The sequence below is a fragment of the Cuculus canorus genome, chromosome 5 (assembly GCF_017976375.1).
Source record: "Cuculus canorus isolate bCucCan1 chromosome 5, bCucCan1.pri, whole genome shotgun sequence".
NCBI lineage: Eukaryota > Metazoa > Chordata > Aves > Cuculiformes > Cuculidae > Cuculus > Cuculus canorus.
Window position 1 is genome coordinate 16875291 of NC_071405.1, and position 16405 is coordinate 16891695.

Here is a 16405-nt window from a genome sequence, read left to right on the forward strand (position 1 = left end):
CAAACCATTCCACGATGGCATCAGGCATGGCACACACCAGTGCCACGCTGCCGGGACAGGCACAGCCCTACACAACCAGACAGCACGTCCCAAACTGCTACGATTTATTGGTGGAGGGTGGGGGTGGGAACTGTACATCTGTTAAAAAAAAAAAGAAGAGCAGGGCGGTGCCTTATGTGCTGGAGGTGGTTTTCCTGCGCTTCAGGCGCGCTCGCCAGTCCTCTGGCAGCGCCTCAAAATTTGCGTTCCTCTCGGCCATGCCACTGCGGGGAGAAAGCAAGGGGTCAGTGCCGGGCAGGGTGAGGACACGCTCCCCACCACCTTGTGAATGCCCGGAGATGCGGACCTCAGCTCCCTGCTTTTACAGGGAACAAGGAAACGTCCCTGCCAGGAGGAGCAGAGTGGGCAATGCGCCATGGGAAGCGCTGCTTGCACCAGCAGAGCTCTCAGAGCCCCTACCTCATCAGCTGCTGCTGCTTCCACTCCTCAATGCGCCGCTGAGCAGTGGTCTCCCGGTCCTCCTCGCTGGAGCTGGAGTTCTCCTCCTCGTCCAGCTCCCGCTGGATGCTCTGCCACTTTTTCACCAGCGACGGCATCTTCGTCTTGGCCTTCTTGCCCTGTCCAGGAATGCAGCACCGCGGTGAAGGCAGCTGGAAAGGCAGAAGAGGGTGCCCGGCCTGGGACTGGCACAGCACCAGCCTACCTTGTCCTTCCGGCTCTTCCTTGGCTTCTCCTTCTCTGGTGGCAGCGGGGCCTTGGGGGCAGGAGGTGGAGGCGTCTGGGGGGGCGGTGGTGGTGGTGGCTGTTCGGTGGTGCCGGCAGCAGGCAGGGCTCCCCGCGCTGGTGTTGGCTGTGTGGCAGCGGCAGCAGCCAAGCTGACAGACGCGGCGCACTCGGAGTAGCTCATGACAGCCGGCGCAGTCACACCGAGGTAGCCGGACTGCAGGCCCATCGTGGCAGGCTGGGGGCCAGCGTGGCTCGGTGCCATGCGGAGACTGGGCCGGCCCTGGATCTCGCTCTGCAGCCGCTGGCGCGGCCTCAGGGAAGCAAGCGGCACAGCTGACGGCTGGTACTTGCTGGCGGCCATCAGGGGCTGGCTGTAGATGACCGGGCAGCTGCCGATGGTGGCCGTGCGCTGCATCAGCCCCGGGCTCATCTCCACAGCTTTCCTCTTCTGTGGCTTGGCTGACAGCAGCGGTGTCGGGCTCGACTCAGTGGTGCCCTGGAAGAGAGAGCTGAGGTGAGTGCCGTGCCAGGGCCCTGGCAGCACTGAGCCCCGGTTTAACCCGTCAGTGCTGCTCACCTGGCTGCCACTGGGTGCTGGACGCGGGAGTGGCTTCAGCAGTGCATCCTCCTCGGTTCCTGGCGCGGGTGGCTCCTCGCCCCCCTCATCTTCCATCTCCACTTCCTGGATCTCGCCATCTTCTCCGGGAGGCGGTGGTGGCGGCGGCGGTGGTGGTGGCGAGTCTGGTGGCGGTGGAGGTGGCGGAGGCATTTCCAAAGGCAAAGGAGGTTGGAGGGCCGGGACAGAGGACTGAAGCAGAGTCCAAAATGGAGTGACCGGCATGAGAGATGTCGCAGGGACTTGGCCTGAGAAGGATTCTTTACAAAGGGAGCCTGAAGAATACACAGCGACACTGCCTTCAACACCCCAGCTCTGGACTGCGCGGCTGCTCTGGCCCACTGCCTCCAGCCAGCACCTGCCTGGGAGCGGGTGGGCAGAACTTTGGCCACAGAGCCTTCCCTGGCACTACTGTGACCCCTAAAACCAATGGGAACAACCTGGATGCAGGACTGGCCCTTGTCCTGGCCTTGTTACAGCCACCACGAGGTGCCTGGAGCTGAAGGGCAGCACCTCTGGGTGCCCCGGCACTTACTGAGACCCCACAACACCCCAGAGCCAAAGGGCAGCACCCCCAGAGCCCCAGCGATGCCCTGTCTGTACCTGTGGAGCGCTCGGTGGTGTCCCCGGTGCGCTCTCCTTTGTCTTTCGGAGGTGGTTTAGGAGGACCGTTGGCTTTTCCGTCGGTGACTCGCTGTCCCTCCTCTTCGTCCTCCCCTTCGGGGAACTCCCACTGGGACTCTCCTGAGCGCTCGTTAACATAGAAATAGCGTCTATGCTCCCTAAATACAAGAAAGAGAAGGAGGCTTTAGATTCCATTCCCCGGAACGGACACTCTGAGGCGGGCCTGCCTACGACAGCAGTGCGCTCTCGCAGGGAGGACCCTTCAGCAGCAGGGCTGCCGCTCCCAACACACAACAAACAACTTTGAGGACAGAGGCAGGAGAGACCCGAGCCGGCCGGCTCAAAGCTCTTTGGCGTTTTGCTGGCTGCGTGAACGTCGCCCTGAGCCCCCACGCTCCGAGGGGAGGGGACGGCCGGGAACGCCAGCCGGCACGCAGCCCGGTGATGTCTCGCTAGCACTGGGACTTTCAGCCGGCACCCTTGGCTGAAAGCCGCCCTCCGGGCAGAGGCACCGGGGAACAGCCCAACAGAGAGAAGGGGCTGCTCCCCTACCCCGTGGAGGTCACGTTTATGCTACTCTTGGTGTCAAACACACAGTGAATGCTAGAGAGAGGGAGCGGATCTGGGAGCTGAAAAACAAAAGAGCAAAGATTTCAAACAACGGCAAACGAATCAAGGAAGCCAAATAGACAAAGAAATGTTTGGGTCTGACCTGCTGGCAGGAGACAGAAATCTCGTTCTTCATTCCGTCGGTGAGTTGGGGTTTGTCCTTTGTCAGAGCTGTTGGTCAGAAGAGGTGATCCAGAGATCCTGAAAAGTTCACAGAGCTCTCGCATGCGCGACCCCCCAGGCCCGCCCTCCGCAGCGCTTGACGCTCGCGAGAGTTGAAAACCAGCTCTGTCCGATCAGGGAAAGCAGCTCCATCTCAAAAAGCACCAAGCACTCCGTTTGCATCCTCCAGTTAAGGGTCGGCCGGCCCCAAACTCTGCGAGTGCCGGATGGTTTTTTTCTCTGCCTGCCCAGCACTGCTAACACAGAAGCTGCTCTCAGTCTGCCAGAGTCGGCGCCAACGTCGTCAGGTGGTGATGGTCACAAATCATGTCTGAGATGTCAGAGATGAAAGGTGAGAAAGGTAGGAGAGCGCGTACCTGTCCCAGTGGCAGGACCAGCCTTTAGGGGTGGCGTTTATTTCGTATTGTTTTAGCTGTTCGGCTGCATCTTGGAGTTTGCGTTTGAGGTAGTTTCCATTGAGAGCACCTTCTCGCCAGTCTGCAATGCGGGTCTAGAGGGCAAGAACCGGGGGAAGCTGTTGAGGGAGGCCGCAAGTGGCCCTCGGGACAGGACACAAGGTCCGGGAGGCTTTCCCTTACGGCAACGGGACTCAGGGGGGGCCAGGAGGAAGACACCGCCTCCACGCAAAGCCATGCTCTCCCCCCGCCGAGAAGGGCCCTGCAGGAGGCGGGAAGACGCGCGGTGCTGGTGCCACCGCAGCGGCCACGAGGTTCACACAGCACAGGCGGACAGTATTTGATCCGCTTCGGAACAGAAGGCCGGAGCGAGGGGCGAAGGCTCGGTTACCTCTGTCTGCAACAGCAACATGTGGAAGTTGGAGATAGATTGTCTGTTGATGCCCAGGAACTCCAGTTTGTTGGTCAGAGTGTTTGCCAGCTCTCCGATCTGAAACTGCCAGGGAGAAAGGGCAGAGTAAAGAGCCGCCCTTGGGGCGCAGCTCTGGGCTGCTGTGGCCTCCAGGCCCTCCCTGGCAATCGGGATCCAGGACCACCCAGGGCCCCTCAGCCTGGCGGGACTGGGACGTCCCTGTTACCTCCTCCTTCGTGCCCCGTGCCCTCCTGTGCCCCAGGGATGGGGTGGTGGGATGAGACCTCTCTGGAGCTGCAGGAGGTGCCAACGAATCCCAGCTCCTGCGAGCAGATCCTTCCTTACTCCCTGCCACAGCCCCCGGCACGGTCACTGCTCTGGACTGGTCAGAAATGGGTGTGGGCTCAGTCTGTGTCTGCACCGCAGCTCTGGAGTTACAGCAGAGCAACCGCCAGGGCTGCAAGCATTAAGTACACTGCTGCAACTGCTTCCCAGAGGAAATGGGCCAGGAGAGAATTCCAGACTTTGTAATTGCTGCTTTCCAGAGGAGCTAGCTGGAAAGCGCGGGAGAGGGGTAACAGCTCTGGATTTACTCCAGAGCAGAGACAGCCACCAGCCCGCAGCGAGTGCTGTTCCTCAAGGAGTCAAACCTCCGATCTGGGCGCTGCTTGGGAATACAGGGTTGCCTAGACTGAGGGCACTGTGTGAAAGCAGCAACAAGCTGGGGAGCGATCCAGCAGAAAGGAGATGGACGCTTGCAGACGGCACCACGATTGCATGAGGAGGTCTCTTAAACATTTGTGTCTTCCTTCTCTCTTTGGAACAGGCTTTGGGAGGTTCCCAAAGCTGACAGTGCAGCGACTGTCTCCAGAGAGGTGCATGGGCCAGAGAGACATGCAACGCTAGAGAAGCCTGAGGCAGGGAAATGAATTTCCACATTAATGGGGCTACGGAGAAGCCAGGGAAGATCCCACAGCAGAGGGTGACTTCGCAGCAGAGGAGCAGATCTCCTGCAAACCAGAGAGCTGGTAGAAGAGAGATTACCCGGACCCGATGAAGCGAGCGGTACCCATTACCCGAGGAGACGGCATTCCTCCACGGCTCTAATCGGATCCTGCATGGGAAAGCACCACGCTACAGCACACAGTCTGTCACAGAGCTCTGCCAGCGCCGGGATAGGAGGGGACACAAACAGGACAGCTTGGGGTGCAGCAGCCAACAAGTATGACACTGCTGCCGGCTTTTTTCCCCCTCTCTTCTTAAATAAACTTAATTTAGAAGCCCGATGAGACCTATGTAGGTGCTGCACTGAGGGAGGCTGAGGGGTTTGGGCAGGGAAAAGTGCTGGAGTTCTCTTACGGGAGAAGAGCTCAACCTGAAGTTCTCTTATGGGAGAGAAGCTCAATCTGTCACGAGGACAATAACAGAGCCCTTCCCTTTCACCCTCGGAAGATAAGTGGTGGGAAACGACCTCCGGGTCACCTTTCCCTATGGGTTTCCACCAAGGCTCTTCCATGAGCTGGTGATTCCTCATTCGCAAACCATCTGGCACAGGGAAGGCAGCATTTGCTAGCAAAACAGCTATTACTCTGGAGCCCAACCTAAGGCTGCAGAAGATCTCACGGTGCAGAGCCACCAGGGAATCAGAAAGAAAAGCTCTCCTGTGATTTTCTGCGTCACTACCCCAGAGCCGTCACCTCTGCACATCCCTCCTATGGCTCAGAAAGGAATTGCTCAGCCGCAGCCAAAAAGAGCAAACCAAGGCTCAGGAAAGAAAATATCAGCTCAAGGCTGCAGAAATCCCCACTTTGCACCTAACAACTTCGGAGAGTTGAGAGGGGGCGGTGACTGGTACCGGCAGCCTCTGTAAACATGAGGGAATACAAACAAGGAGTCTTCACCTGGAAGTGTGATGATGGAACAGGCACGTGGTGCCTGAGGGCTGCAGTGTTGTTATTGGGGAGAAGAAAGTCAAAAGCGTTTGCTTGCTCTTCCGCAAATCCGAAGGCTCAGTCTCTATGCCCCCACATCCTGCTTTTATCTGTTTTTAAAATACTTCCAAGCCCTGGCTGCTGGCTCTGGCTGGAGACGGGACATGGAACAGCAGAGATGCCGGCCTAATCCTGCACGGCCGCTCTTCCCCAAGGAAGGCCAAGCTGCTCTGGCAGCTGCGCTGGGGCCTGAGGTTTAGAGCTGCCGGAAGGGCACAGCACCGTCCTGCTGGCAGCGCAGGAAGCAGGAGAGGTCGCTCCAGCTGGGCTGAACCCCATCCCAAAGCTTGGCTGTCTCCTAGGCCAAGGGAGCTGGCGCATTCCTGCGTGCTGCTGGTGGCACGGAGAGCCCTGGGGAGAGCAGCGAGCCAGCCAGGGCCTGGGGGAGCTTCCGAGTGCCCGGCCATGTTCCCTACGGACCTTGCAGACACGCACCTCTGCATCTCCATACCTTTAGGTCTTGCTCCTCCTCTTCCAGTTTTGGTGCCCCTTGGGCTTTTGCTTTCTCCTGGGGCTCCTCAGACTCTGCCTCTTTGTCTGAATTCCCATCAGCTGCTTCCGTGCTTGCTGCTATGGGAGAGGAAACAACAAGTGAGCCCTTCTCCTGGCACAGCGCTGCCAACGCTGGGTGGAAACAGCGTGCTAGGAGTGAAAGTTGTGGTGAGAGAGCGCAGGGAAAGAGATGGGGCCTCTTCCCTACAGGAGCCAGTGATGAGAGCCTGAAATTCAAAAGAAGAGAGGGTCACTGCCTGTGTGACAAGTGAGTCTTTCCAGAAGAACAGCACGGGAAGCAGAGAATTACAGCTGCTGGGGCGGGAAGTAGGGACAGCCTGGAGCATGGGGGTTCAGGGAAGTGGGAATGGAGCTAAACACCAGGTGGGAAATAATTAACCTTTGCTGGTTTAATTATTCATCAATAAAAGACCTTGATAATTAAAAAAGCCAAGACAATTGTCAAGAGAGCAAGGAACTCCCAAAAAGTTGCCGGAAGCGCAAGAATTCACCCGAGCTGCATCGCAGGGCAGCAGTGACTGACCCAGTGTCTAAGCAACAATCCCAGGGCAGGATGGTTGCCCGTCACCCTCAGCAGCAGGCACTCAGCTGCTAACAGGCTGTGCAGGTGGTGGCTCCCTGCTCTCAGGGAAAGGAGGCACTGCTGGGAAGAGCCGTCACCCACAGCAGCAGGACACAGTGCGCTCCAGGCTCAGAGCACTTCCATATTGTTTTTTTCCTGGGAAAAGCTATGGTCCCTCTCTTTTTCAGCTTTCTGCACTGGAGGGGCTGCCTCTCGCTTTGCCAGCAGGCAGGCAGGCAGCAGGCCTGAAGATCTTAAAAAAGTTCCCTCCCTGGGAGCTCTCCCATGCTGCTCTGCATCGTCTGCCTCCTACGGGTTAGGAATGGGCTCTGGGAATCGCTCAGCCGCAGCCGAAGACAGCAAACCAAGCCTCGGGAGAGGAAATATCAGCATAAGGCTTCAGAAATCCCCAGTCTACATCCAACAACTTCAGAGAGCTGAGGAGGGGCAGAGCAACCGGCAGCCTCCAGAAACAGGGATTATGGACGGTCTCCACCTGGAAGTGTGATGATGGAACAGGCACTTGGTGCCAGAGGGCTGCAATGTTGTTATTGGGGAAAAGAAAGTCAAAAGCTTTCTCTCTCTCTCTCTCACAACAAATCCTAGGGCTTGGTCTTTACGCCCCCACACCCTGCTTTTATCTGTTTTTAAAGCACTTCCAAGCCCTGGCTGCTGGCTCTGGCTGGAGGCAGGACACAGCATGGCCGAAATGCTGGTCCTCTCCTGCACAGCCACTCTTCCACAAGGAAGGACGAGCTGCTCCAGCAGCTGTGCTGAGACCATACGGGCAAGTCTGAAGCCAAACGGGTTTGAAATGTGGTGACTGTTACCAGCTGGCTTAGAAACACAACATGGAAAGAGAATGGTTCCCTGTGTACTGCAGTCAGGATTTATGGTGTTGGGATGAAGCAGAAGCTGGTGGGGTGCGGTAATACCGTTATCACACTGCTGTGCTCCCTCTCCCAATAAAGCACTGGCTATGGACACTCTCCTATCTGTTCTCTTATATTGGATGTACACTCTCTCCTGATTATTTTAATTACAGGATGAAGGAGGGGATTTTGGACAGCAACAACTCATTCCTGCTCTGCCCTGTGCCGGCAAGCTCAGCTGCCCGTGGCAGAGGTGGGCGCCCTGCCTTCGCCCGTTCCCGGCCCATCCCACATTACCTCTGCGCCAACATGGCTCCTCTTCGTGCCAGGAGGGGCTTCAGGTGCCCCACACATCTTCAGGGAAAGGAGATCCCAGGAGGAGAGGGCCGCAGCCTTTCCAAACACTCGCCTTTCCAATTACCTGTTTCTACTGCTTCCGGACTCTCTCGGCCCGTTTTGGTGGAGCCTCGACTGGCAGATTCAGGGCTGGCGGCTCCGACAAACAGTTTCCATTTCCCTCGCTTGGAGGCCAGCCTGCGGGTTGCATCCTGCAATGCTGACTGGCTGCCGTCAGAGAGCGGGCTGGAGCCCGAAACGCTGCCATCGCCTTCCTCCAAAGCACGCAGCTCCGCCTGCCAAGAGAGCCGACAGTGAGCAGCACTTCAGGGGCCGGAGCTCTCTCCCAAGGTGCAGAGTCAGCTGGCAAAGAAGAGCAAACGCCTCTTCTAATTAGGGCAGGGCATTGGTGCTGAAGACAGAGCAGGAGTTTGCCAACAGCGGTCGATTAGCCAGCAGGGCATCCCCAGGAAGCTGTGGCTAACCAGCGCCCATATCCATATGGAGTTCATTCCCATAAAGGAACAGCACGGGAAAAGTAGCATTGCTCTCCCAAAGGAGGCAGGAGAGACACAATCGCCTGCTGTTCCATTTCCAGCTATTCCTGCAGCCTCATTTCCATGACAGAAGTCTCCTTACCTTCTTTCTTTCCAGCACCATCTCGAGTTCAAGTGTGTCTTGTTCCTCCTCTTCCTCGGCGCTCTCCCCTGACTGTACCACGCTGCACACATCCTCCGGCAGTGTCTCTTCCAGGGGATCCCTGCTGGGCTCCTGCTCTTCGGGAGCAGCTGTCACCTCTTCTGCTTTCACCTCCTCTTCTGGGGGCGGCTCAACCTCCTCCTTGCAGATCACCTTTCTCCTCCAGCGCTCCTCTTCCTCCTTCACCACATCAGGCAGGAGCGGTGCTAGGAGGGCAGCAGCCACCCCCTTCTTCTCCTCCTCACTGTTGGAGAGGGCTTGGACACCTTCATTCACTTCCTGTAGGTCAAATCTCTGTCAGCTCTCCGGCAGCAGCTGTGGTTCCCTTCCCCAGACAGCAGAGGAAGGAGCCTGGGTGTCCCTGTGCTCCCAGAGCTTTTCTCCAGGCTGCAAGCACAGAGTGACTCACCTGCTGCTGCCGAGGAAGCCCAAACTGGCACCTACAAGAGCCAGTGGCAACCAGAAACTGTTCCCTGGTGCATCTGACTCACCTTCTTCACCTCCCGCTTGGCAATGGTGGCCCCGCGGCTGACGCTGCCTGGGGCGGCCCCCTTTTCCTGGGGATACAGCTCGGCAGCTGCCACAAAGCTGCCATTGGTGCCTGCCGCGGTGCTGCTGAGGAAGAGGAGGAGAGGGAGTGAAGGGCAGGCTCAGGGAACACATCCCAATGCCTCCTGCTGCAGGGCTGGGAATCTCACCCACCTGTGCTGGTAGTGCTGCAGGCCCTGGACCTGTGTCGCCAGGTACGGTGGCAGCTCCCAGGTGACCTCGTTGCTCTGCGTGTTCCAGTAATAATAGCAGCTGGTGTTCTCATCCCACACCTCTTGCCAGTCACCCATTTCCAGCTCCCCGACTGCCGGAGGAACAAGGACAGGCTGTCACCACAAGATCTGTCCCACCTGGATTGCCTCCCAGGCTGCGGTCACTCTGCTTTCCCCAGTGGCACCCGTTTGTCACTGCCTTTGGCTCCCGTTGGGACACCAGCTCCTGGAGACAGGTGCAGCAGGAATACCCAAGGTGCTCACCTCCTGCCAGTGAGCACTGGGTGTCGTACTGCCATTCCGGAGCCGGCGCCAATCCTGCTCCATTGGCTGTGCCTGAGGACTGGCCTGGGCCTGTCTCCTTCGGCTCCGGACGGGGAGGCGTAGGGGGCAGCGCCGAGGAAGTGCCGGAGGGCTCCGAAGGCTGCGGAGGTGCTGTGATGGCATCAATCTCCTGCACAAAAAAACATCATAGCATCAAGCTGGAATCCCAGCAAGGCAAAACCAGAGCCAAAGTGCCCGCTGGAGACATCCTGGATAGTGTAACAACCCCCTTTCCACCACCCAAGGAGAAATTCGGCTCTCTTCGGAACCACACTGACCGCCAGGAAGTTGGCCAGCGTGCTGTCGATGTCTGCTGAGTTATTGCCATTTGCGTCCGTGGAACGAGCTGACTTCTCCGGGGTTTCACCCTCCTCGTCATCACTGTCTGCGTAGGCACCCAGCAGGCACAATCCACCTGGCAGGGAGAAAGGAAGCAGGGGATCCTCAAGGAACACGACACAGAGCAGCTCGTTCATCCTGCCTCGGAGCCGTGACTCTTCTCACCCGTCACTCATCCCACGGCACGGGGGATCAGGCAACCCCCATCCCAAGCATTACAGGCAAAAACACCTCCCATCCCTCTTCCAAACATCCATGGGAACATCTACTGACCCCTAAAATTATGAGGGTGCCTGCCAGGCACAGTGGGAGCGGGAAACGCCTTTCCTAGGGTCAAAAAAACCCAACAGAACAATGCTAGAAAAGAAAAACAGTTCCCAGCCTGGAAAAAAGACTGGGAAGTGAGGAATGTCATATCCTGCCTACAAACCACCAAGGAAGGCATCACTTCTTCCCCAAATATCGATATTCTAGTTATTAAGTTGGTACTACATTGATTTAAGAGATAATAGGCAATAATAATAAGAAGGGGAAAAATATCACCTCTCTCTCTTTGTTCTTCCCCTCAAAAAACTCACACTGGGCAGGAAGTATCTATCTCCTAACTCATGTGTTTAAGATGAGAAAGCATTTCTGCGTCAAAAATCACTTGGAGGAAGCTTCTACATCACCCCTCACCACCAAGAAAGAGTAAAATGAGGGCAATGACCCAGCTCACCCTGAAAAAACAGACAACAATGGAGTGGGTTGGGTTGAAAGGGACCTTAAAGCCCATCCAGTTCCACTCCCTGCCGTGGGCAGGGACACCTCCCACTGGATCAGGGGGCTCAAAAACCTCAGGCCTTCAGATAAAAAGTACTTAAAGAGAGTCAAAACCTCATCTCAATAATAGATTTAAAAAAGCACTTAAGGGGGAGCAACACCCTGCAAACAATTTAAAAAGGAGCAATCACATCTGGAAAGCAAATTATTTAAGGATTAATTATTTCCTCTTAAAAATAAGCATTTATAAAAGGATAATCAGCTGCCCTTAACGAAAAAGGACTGAAGGAATCACAGAGATTAAGAAGCGATGTTAAGCAGAAATGTTTTGCTCTGAGGGTGGGGAGGCCCTGGCCCAGGTTGCCCAGAACAGTGGTGGGTGCACCATCCCTGGAGGTGTTGAAGGCCAGGTTAGATGGGGCTTGGAGCCCCTGATCCAGTGGGAGGTGTCCCTAGAGTCAGAACTGGATGGGCTTTGAGGTCCCTTCCAACCCAACCCATTCCATGATTCCATGACAGAGCGATTGGAACCAGATGAGCTTTGAAATCCCTTCCACCTCGAACCATTCCACGACTCTATAGCAGAGGGGTTGGACCCTTTGAAGTCCCTTCCCCCTCAAACCCCTCTCACTCTCTGCTGGGCGCTTTTCCAACCCCGATTCCTCAATCCAACAGCGCCGAGGGCGGTTTCTCCTCTCTTACCTGTGGCTTTGACAGTGGCGGGCGCGGGGGGCGGCGGGTTAGGGGCGATGCGAGGGGGCTCCGCCACGGCTTCGGGTTCCTCTGTAAGGGAAGAAACGTTAGATTCGAGGATCTGAGGTCGGGGGGGGGGGGGGGGGGGAAGGGAGGCGCGGGGAGGGGGCCCCTCCCGGCCCGCGAGGCCTCACGAAACCACCAAGGCCGCGCCCTCCCAACAAAGAGCTTCCCCCGCCGTTACCCGGCTCGGAACCCGACTCGGTTCCTTCAGCAGCGGGAGCCACGGTGGAATCGTCGCGGCGAGGCCCGGGAGGGGAGAGGCGGAGGATGGGCCGCCGAGAGGGCGCCGAGCGCGACTTCTTCCCCATGGCGGCCGTGAGGGAGCGGCGCCACGAGCGTCACCGCGTAAGCCTGCGTCGGTACGTTAAAGGGGCGGGGAGTGCGCGAGGACGTGACTAGTGAGGGGGCGTGGCCAAGTGAAACCACGCCCCCCCCGCGGGGTGGGGCGGGAGGCAGTCGGCCAGGGTGGAGCGCGTGGGGTTTTGCTGCTCCATCGCACGGGGCTGCCCTATAGCCCCCGCTGGCACCATAGCACAGGGCCACCCCCTAACCCTGTCCTGCCCTATAGCACAGGGCTGCCCCATACACTCCTGTCCCATAACCTTCATCCTCCCCCATAGCAGATGGCTGCCCAATAGCCCCTTCTGGCCCCATAGCACAGGGCTGCCCTATAGCCCCTTCCTGCACCAAAGCCCAGCCTCCCCGCCCCACAGCCTCCTCTAGCCCCACAGCACATGGCTGCCCTATACCCCCATCCTGCTCCATTAGCCTCCCTCTAGCCCCATATGACTGTCCTGCCTCATAGCCCCCTCCTACCCCACAGACCCCACTAGGGCCATCCCACCCCATAGCACCTGGCTGCCCCACAGCACTGTGTCCTTGGAGCCCACAGCACAGTCCTGCCCAAACCTCCCTGTCCCTGGCGCCCATGGCCCTGGCCCCATAGCACTGTGGTGCCTCTCAGGGCTGTTAGCCCCGGCCTATCCGATAGCATAACACTTCTCCAAAGGGCTGCGAGTTCCGAATGACTGTACAGCACCCCCACTCTGCCCCATAGCTTAGTTGCTAGACTCCCAGCAGGGCTGGCCGTGTAGGATCCCCCAGAATCCCCCCTGTGCTCCCCAGGCGCAGCACCCAGCCTGACACCGGCCTGTAATAACGCTTCCATTTTATTAAATTTCCTCCAAAACCACAACAATAAATAAAACAGATGCCAAAAGCTGCCAGGTTTGGTACAGGATGAGGGCAAGGGGAGTGCCCCAGTGTTGGTGGCACCCTGGAATCACCGCTCAGCCCCAGCAGGGGACAGGGACAGCACGGTGAGACAGCGAGGACGCACTCCACAATCCCCAAACTGGACCTTTATGGAAAATGAGTAAAACCAGCACCGTGGGCTGAGTCAGCATGGGGAGGGATGGCCATAGCTCCCAGGGACATCACCTCGAGCCGGGGCTGTCCTGGAGCATGGAGGTGGCCAAGAGTGGGTGATGTGAATGCTGCTAGTTGCGGCGGAACAGGCGATCCTGTGTGGCCACGCTGACCTTCTCGTGGTAGTCCTCCATCTTCTCATGCAGCTTCTGGTAGAGCTGGACGAGTGGCAGAGACATCAGCAGAGACCAGCGCTCCCACCCCACAGCCCTTGCTCCCACCCTATCCCCACAGCCCAGTCCCAAGGCCAGGTGAGTCCCTACCACGATGTTGTGTGTGTTGGCAGAGCTCTCCCGTAGCGCCTGGAGCAGCTGGTCGATGGCTGTGTAGGGCAGCCACACCATGGGGGCGGTGGCAGAGAGCGGGAACTGGAAGGGAGAAGAGAAGAACCCACGTGTCACCTGTGCTGGCAGACGAAGTGCTCCTCCCCACAATCACGGTGAGGAAGAGCCCCAATCACAACATCCTGACCACCTCCTGGTGCCACCAAGATACCTTCCCCTCAAGGGTGGGATTCATAGAGTCACAGACTGATTTGGGTCAGAAAGGACCCCAAACCCATCCAGTCTCACTCCCTGCCATGGGCAGGGACACCTCCCACTGGATCAGGGGCTCCAAGCCCCATCCAATCTGGCCTTGAACACCTCCAGGCATGGCACAGCCACCACTGCTCTGGGCAACCTGGGCCAGGGCCTCCCCACCCTCACAGCAAAACATTTCTGCCTAAGATCTCATCTCAATCTCCCCTCTTTCAGCTCCAAACCCTTCCTCTCATCCTGTCCCTGCCCTCCCTGATCAAGAGCCCCTCCCCAGCTCTCCTGGAGCCCCTTTCAGTCCTGGAAGCTGCTCTAAGGTCTCCCCGCAGCTGTCTCTTCTCCAGGCTCAACAATCCCAACTCTCTCAGCCTGGCCTTAGACAGGAGGTGCTCCAGCCCTTGGATCACCTCTGTGGTCTCCTCTGGACTTACCTGCAGTGCGATCTGCCCCAGGGAACAGATCCCTCCACATCCCACACTGCAGGTGAGCTCACCTCGATTCCGAAATACTGGTGCCCTTTGCCCAGCACCGCGTCCACATATTCCAGGACCAGATCCACAGCCTCCTCCAGGAGATCGTAGTTCAGGTAGAGACGCAGTAGCTCGGCAGCATCCACTTTCTGCAAGGAAAGGCAGCTGGCATCAGCCAGGGAACGCACCCAGGAGCCAAGGAGAATCTGTTCTGAGCCTCACTAACGGGCAACAAAGCATCCAGCACGGCTTCCCAGAGCTGGGAATGGGAAGGTGGGGAAAAGCTTGCAAGGAGAAGGTGCCTGCGGGAACAGAGGTGATTCGGCAGCTCTGGGACAGCTGGGATTTGGGGCCAGGAGGCAGGGCTGCACGGTGCCCCTCTCCCTGTCCTCACCTTGTAGCTGTTAATGAGCCAGTTGGGCAGAGGAATCCCATGCGCCAAGAGCTTGTTGATGACGCAGCGATGGTACAGGCTGTTCTGGCATGGATAACGCTCCAAATAGGTTGACAGCAGCCGCCAGGCTTCATCTGTGGCGCTGCAAGGCAATATTCCCCCTTGGAACCTGTGCCAGCAGTGCCTGCCGCTGTCTGTGAGGCCACAGTGTCCTCCAGGGATCTCATCCTGCTGCCTGGGCTCAACGTGTGCGCTCGAGGGGCAAAGTGGGGCTTACGGAGAGCCTAGCACCAGCGCAGAAGCACGGCTCTCTTTATGGCCCACTCCCACAGGAGTGCTTTAAGGGGGTTTTATGAACCAGGGACCCCCCTGGGTGCCTGCAAGGCTTCTGCCTCCAGAAATGTATCATAAGCACCAAGATTGGAAAAACCCTCTAAGCTCATCCAGTCCAACCCCACCATGCCTGTTAAACCATGTCCTGAAGCATCACATCTACACGTCCTTCAAATTCGTCCAGGGATGAAGACTCTACCACTACCCTGGGCAGCTTTTTCCAGTGCTTCACCACTCTTTTGGTAAAGAAATATTTCTAGCACCTAATCTTAACCTCCCGTGGCACAACTAGAGACCATTTCTTCTCATCCTATCACTGTCCCTTGGGAGTAAATGACTGTCACTCTCCCAAAAAGTGGCTCTGCTCTCCTCCCACATAGACAAGGACCTACCTGGACTCCTTGGTGGTGACGAGGGAGGAGAGCTGGTTTGCTGCCAGCCAGTTCCAGGCCTCCGCCTGTGCTGCTTCTCCTCCCAGCTGCAACTTGATGCACCTGGAAAAGCCAGCAGTGGGTGGTGGACACCTTTAGAGCCCTTTCACCCTGCCTTCCCACAGCGGCCAGCATCGAAGTCCCCTCTTGTGGGACAATTCCCGAGCAACAGCTACGAATTAGCTGGCTTGGAGGGAAAAGAAAGCGATTAGAGTGATTTCTAAGCAGCTCTAAGTGGCAGAGAGGGATTAATAATGACTCTGAATTGAATCTTGGGGTTAGCAGAGCTCCTGAACAACTCTGCCAGCACTACACTCCTCTGTAAGCACAGAGGGCAAAGGAGCAGAGGAATTCTGGGGTCAGCAGAGCTCCTGGACAGTTCTGCTGGCACAACGCTCCTCTGTAAGCATGGAGTCCTGGGGTCAGAGATGTGGCGTGAAAGCAACTGGCTAGTGCAGAGGTCAGACAGAAAAGCAAACACTCTGCCAACCACTATTTGGGAGCCGCTCAGCAGCTTGAACAAATCTTCCATAAGCAGCTCACTGGGCATCAGCAGGAGCCAAGAAGGTCTCCAGTCGATGGTTGTGCCTGGATTGGGATCAGCTGGGACCATCAGATGCCAGCTCCCTTCCCCATGATCAGGGAGAAAACTCTTCCTTCCATTACCTGCTCAGTAAGGCTCCCTTATTTTCCTTTTCAGGTGTGAAGTTCCACCTCAAAACCAGGAGCCACAGAGGCTGCACACAGCATTAAAAGCCACGAGGAGCAGACAGGTCAGGACAGCACTGGCTTCTGACCCCAAGGAACTGCAAGCTGTGCCCTGCCAGCATCACGCAGCACACGTGTCTCCAGCCACGTGTCGCCCGAGGTGGGGAGAAGCTCACTACGTACTTGAAAGCAAGTCCCTCAAAGATGGGCGTCAAAGGCAGCTTGAATGTTTGGCACAGAGTGACGGCAGTGTCAAAGAGGCCGGCTCGGATCAGGAGAGCAACCGTTTCCTCAGGCGTAGAGTTGCCTGCAGGAAAGGAGGACCAGGTAAACACCCATCCACTATGGCCTAACCCTCTTCAATTCAACAGCGCTGGGTGAATGGCTCAACGTAAACTACATTGTGCAGTACTTGTCAGCACATGGCTTGAGGTTTTCTTGGCCCTGGGAACATCTCCTGAGTCCAGGAGCCGTCCCTGGAGGGACTGCACAAAGCAGCAGCGTTCCTCGGAGCACAGTGAGCCATGGACTTGCCCTAATCATGTACCAGCTGGAGGGGGACACAGATGGCAATGCATGGCCTGCAGGTTGCTCCAAGCCCCATACAATCTGGCCTTGAACACCC

General features: G+C 57.4%; 2 protein-coding genes across 7 annotated transcripts in view; both read right to left on the reverse strand.

The window, feature by feature from the left end:
• Positions 1 to 93: 93 nt before the first annotated feature.
• On the reverse strand, positions 94 to 11834 carry FNBP4 (formin binding protein 4). Of its 6 annotated transcripts, none has more exons than XM_054068282.1 (17): positions 11662 to 11834; positions 11427 to 11507; positions 9902 to 10038; positions 9564 to 9753; positions 9241 to 9391; positions 9030 to 9150; positions 8479 to 8817; positions 7925 to 8135; positions 6008 to 6126; positions 3545 to 3649; positions 3115 to 3248; positions 2679 to 2776; positions 1946 to 2124; positions 1304 to 1534; positions 704 to 1222; positions 460 to 617; positions 94 to 263 (listed from the first exon to the last, which is right to left on the reverse strand). In XM_054068282.1, the coding sequence occupies exons 1-17, from the start codon at positions 11786 to 11788 to the stop codon at positions 173 to 175; spliced, it is 2991 nt and encodes a 996-aa protein (XP_053924257.1). In that variant the 5' UTR covers positions 11789 to 11834; the 3' UTR covers positions 94 to 172. The 6 variants fall into 6 exon arrangements, with proteins under 6 accessions (XP_053924257.1, XP_053924258.1, XP_053924261.1 ...); XM_054068283.1 differs by having other exon boundaries at positions 6008 to 6123; positions 9030 to 9153; XM_054068286.1 differs by having other exon boundaries at positions 2679 to 2746; positions 9030 to 9153.
• Positions 11835 to 12639: 805 nt separating this feature from the next.
• The window catches only part of NUP160 (nucleoporin 160), a 30446-nt gene continuing 26680 nt past the window's right edge, over positions 12640 to 16405 (reverse strand). Inside the window, exons 30-35 of the mRNA XM_054068272.1 lie at positions 15964 to 16087; positions 15034 to 15135; positions 14309 to 14450; positions 13938 to 14063; positions 13172 to 13276; positions 12640 to 13066 (exon numbers count right to left, since the gene is read on the reverse strand). Of these exons, the coding sequence (XP_053924247.1) occupies positions 12980 to 13066; positions 13172 to 13276; positions 13938 to 14063; positions 14309 to 14450; positions 15034 to 15135; positions 15964 to 16087 (686 nt within the window). The 3' untranslated portion in view covers positions 12640 to 12979. The remainder of the gene's footprint in view (positions 13067 to 13171; positions 13277 to 13937; positions 14064 to 14308; positions 14451 to 15033; positions 15136 to 15963; positions 16088 to 16405) is intronic.

Excerpts from the sequence above, each read along its gene's own strand:
- FNBP4 (XM_054068281.1), bottom strand. The coding sequence starts at position 11,788 with ATGGGGAAGAAGTCGCGCTCGGCGCCCTCTCGGCGGCCCATCCTCCGC. Across the intron at positions 9,154-9,240 it reads CTGCAGCACTACCAGCACAG|CAGCACCGCGGCAGGCACCA; the intron begins GTGGGTGAGATT and ends CCTCTTCCTCAG. Across the intron at positions 3,249-3,544 it reads TGTTGCTGTTGCAGACAGAG|ACCCGCATTGCAGACTGGCG; the intron begins GTAACCGAGCCT and ends CTTGCCCTCTAG.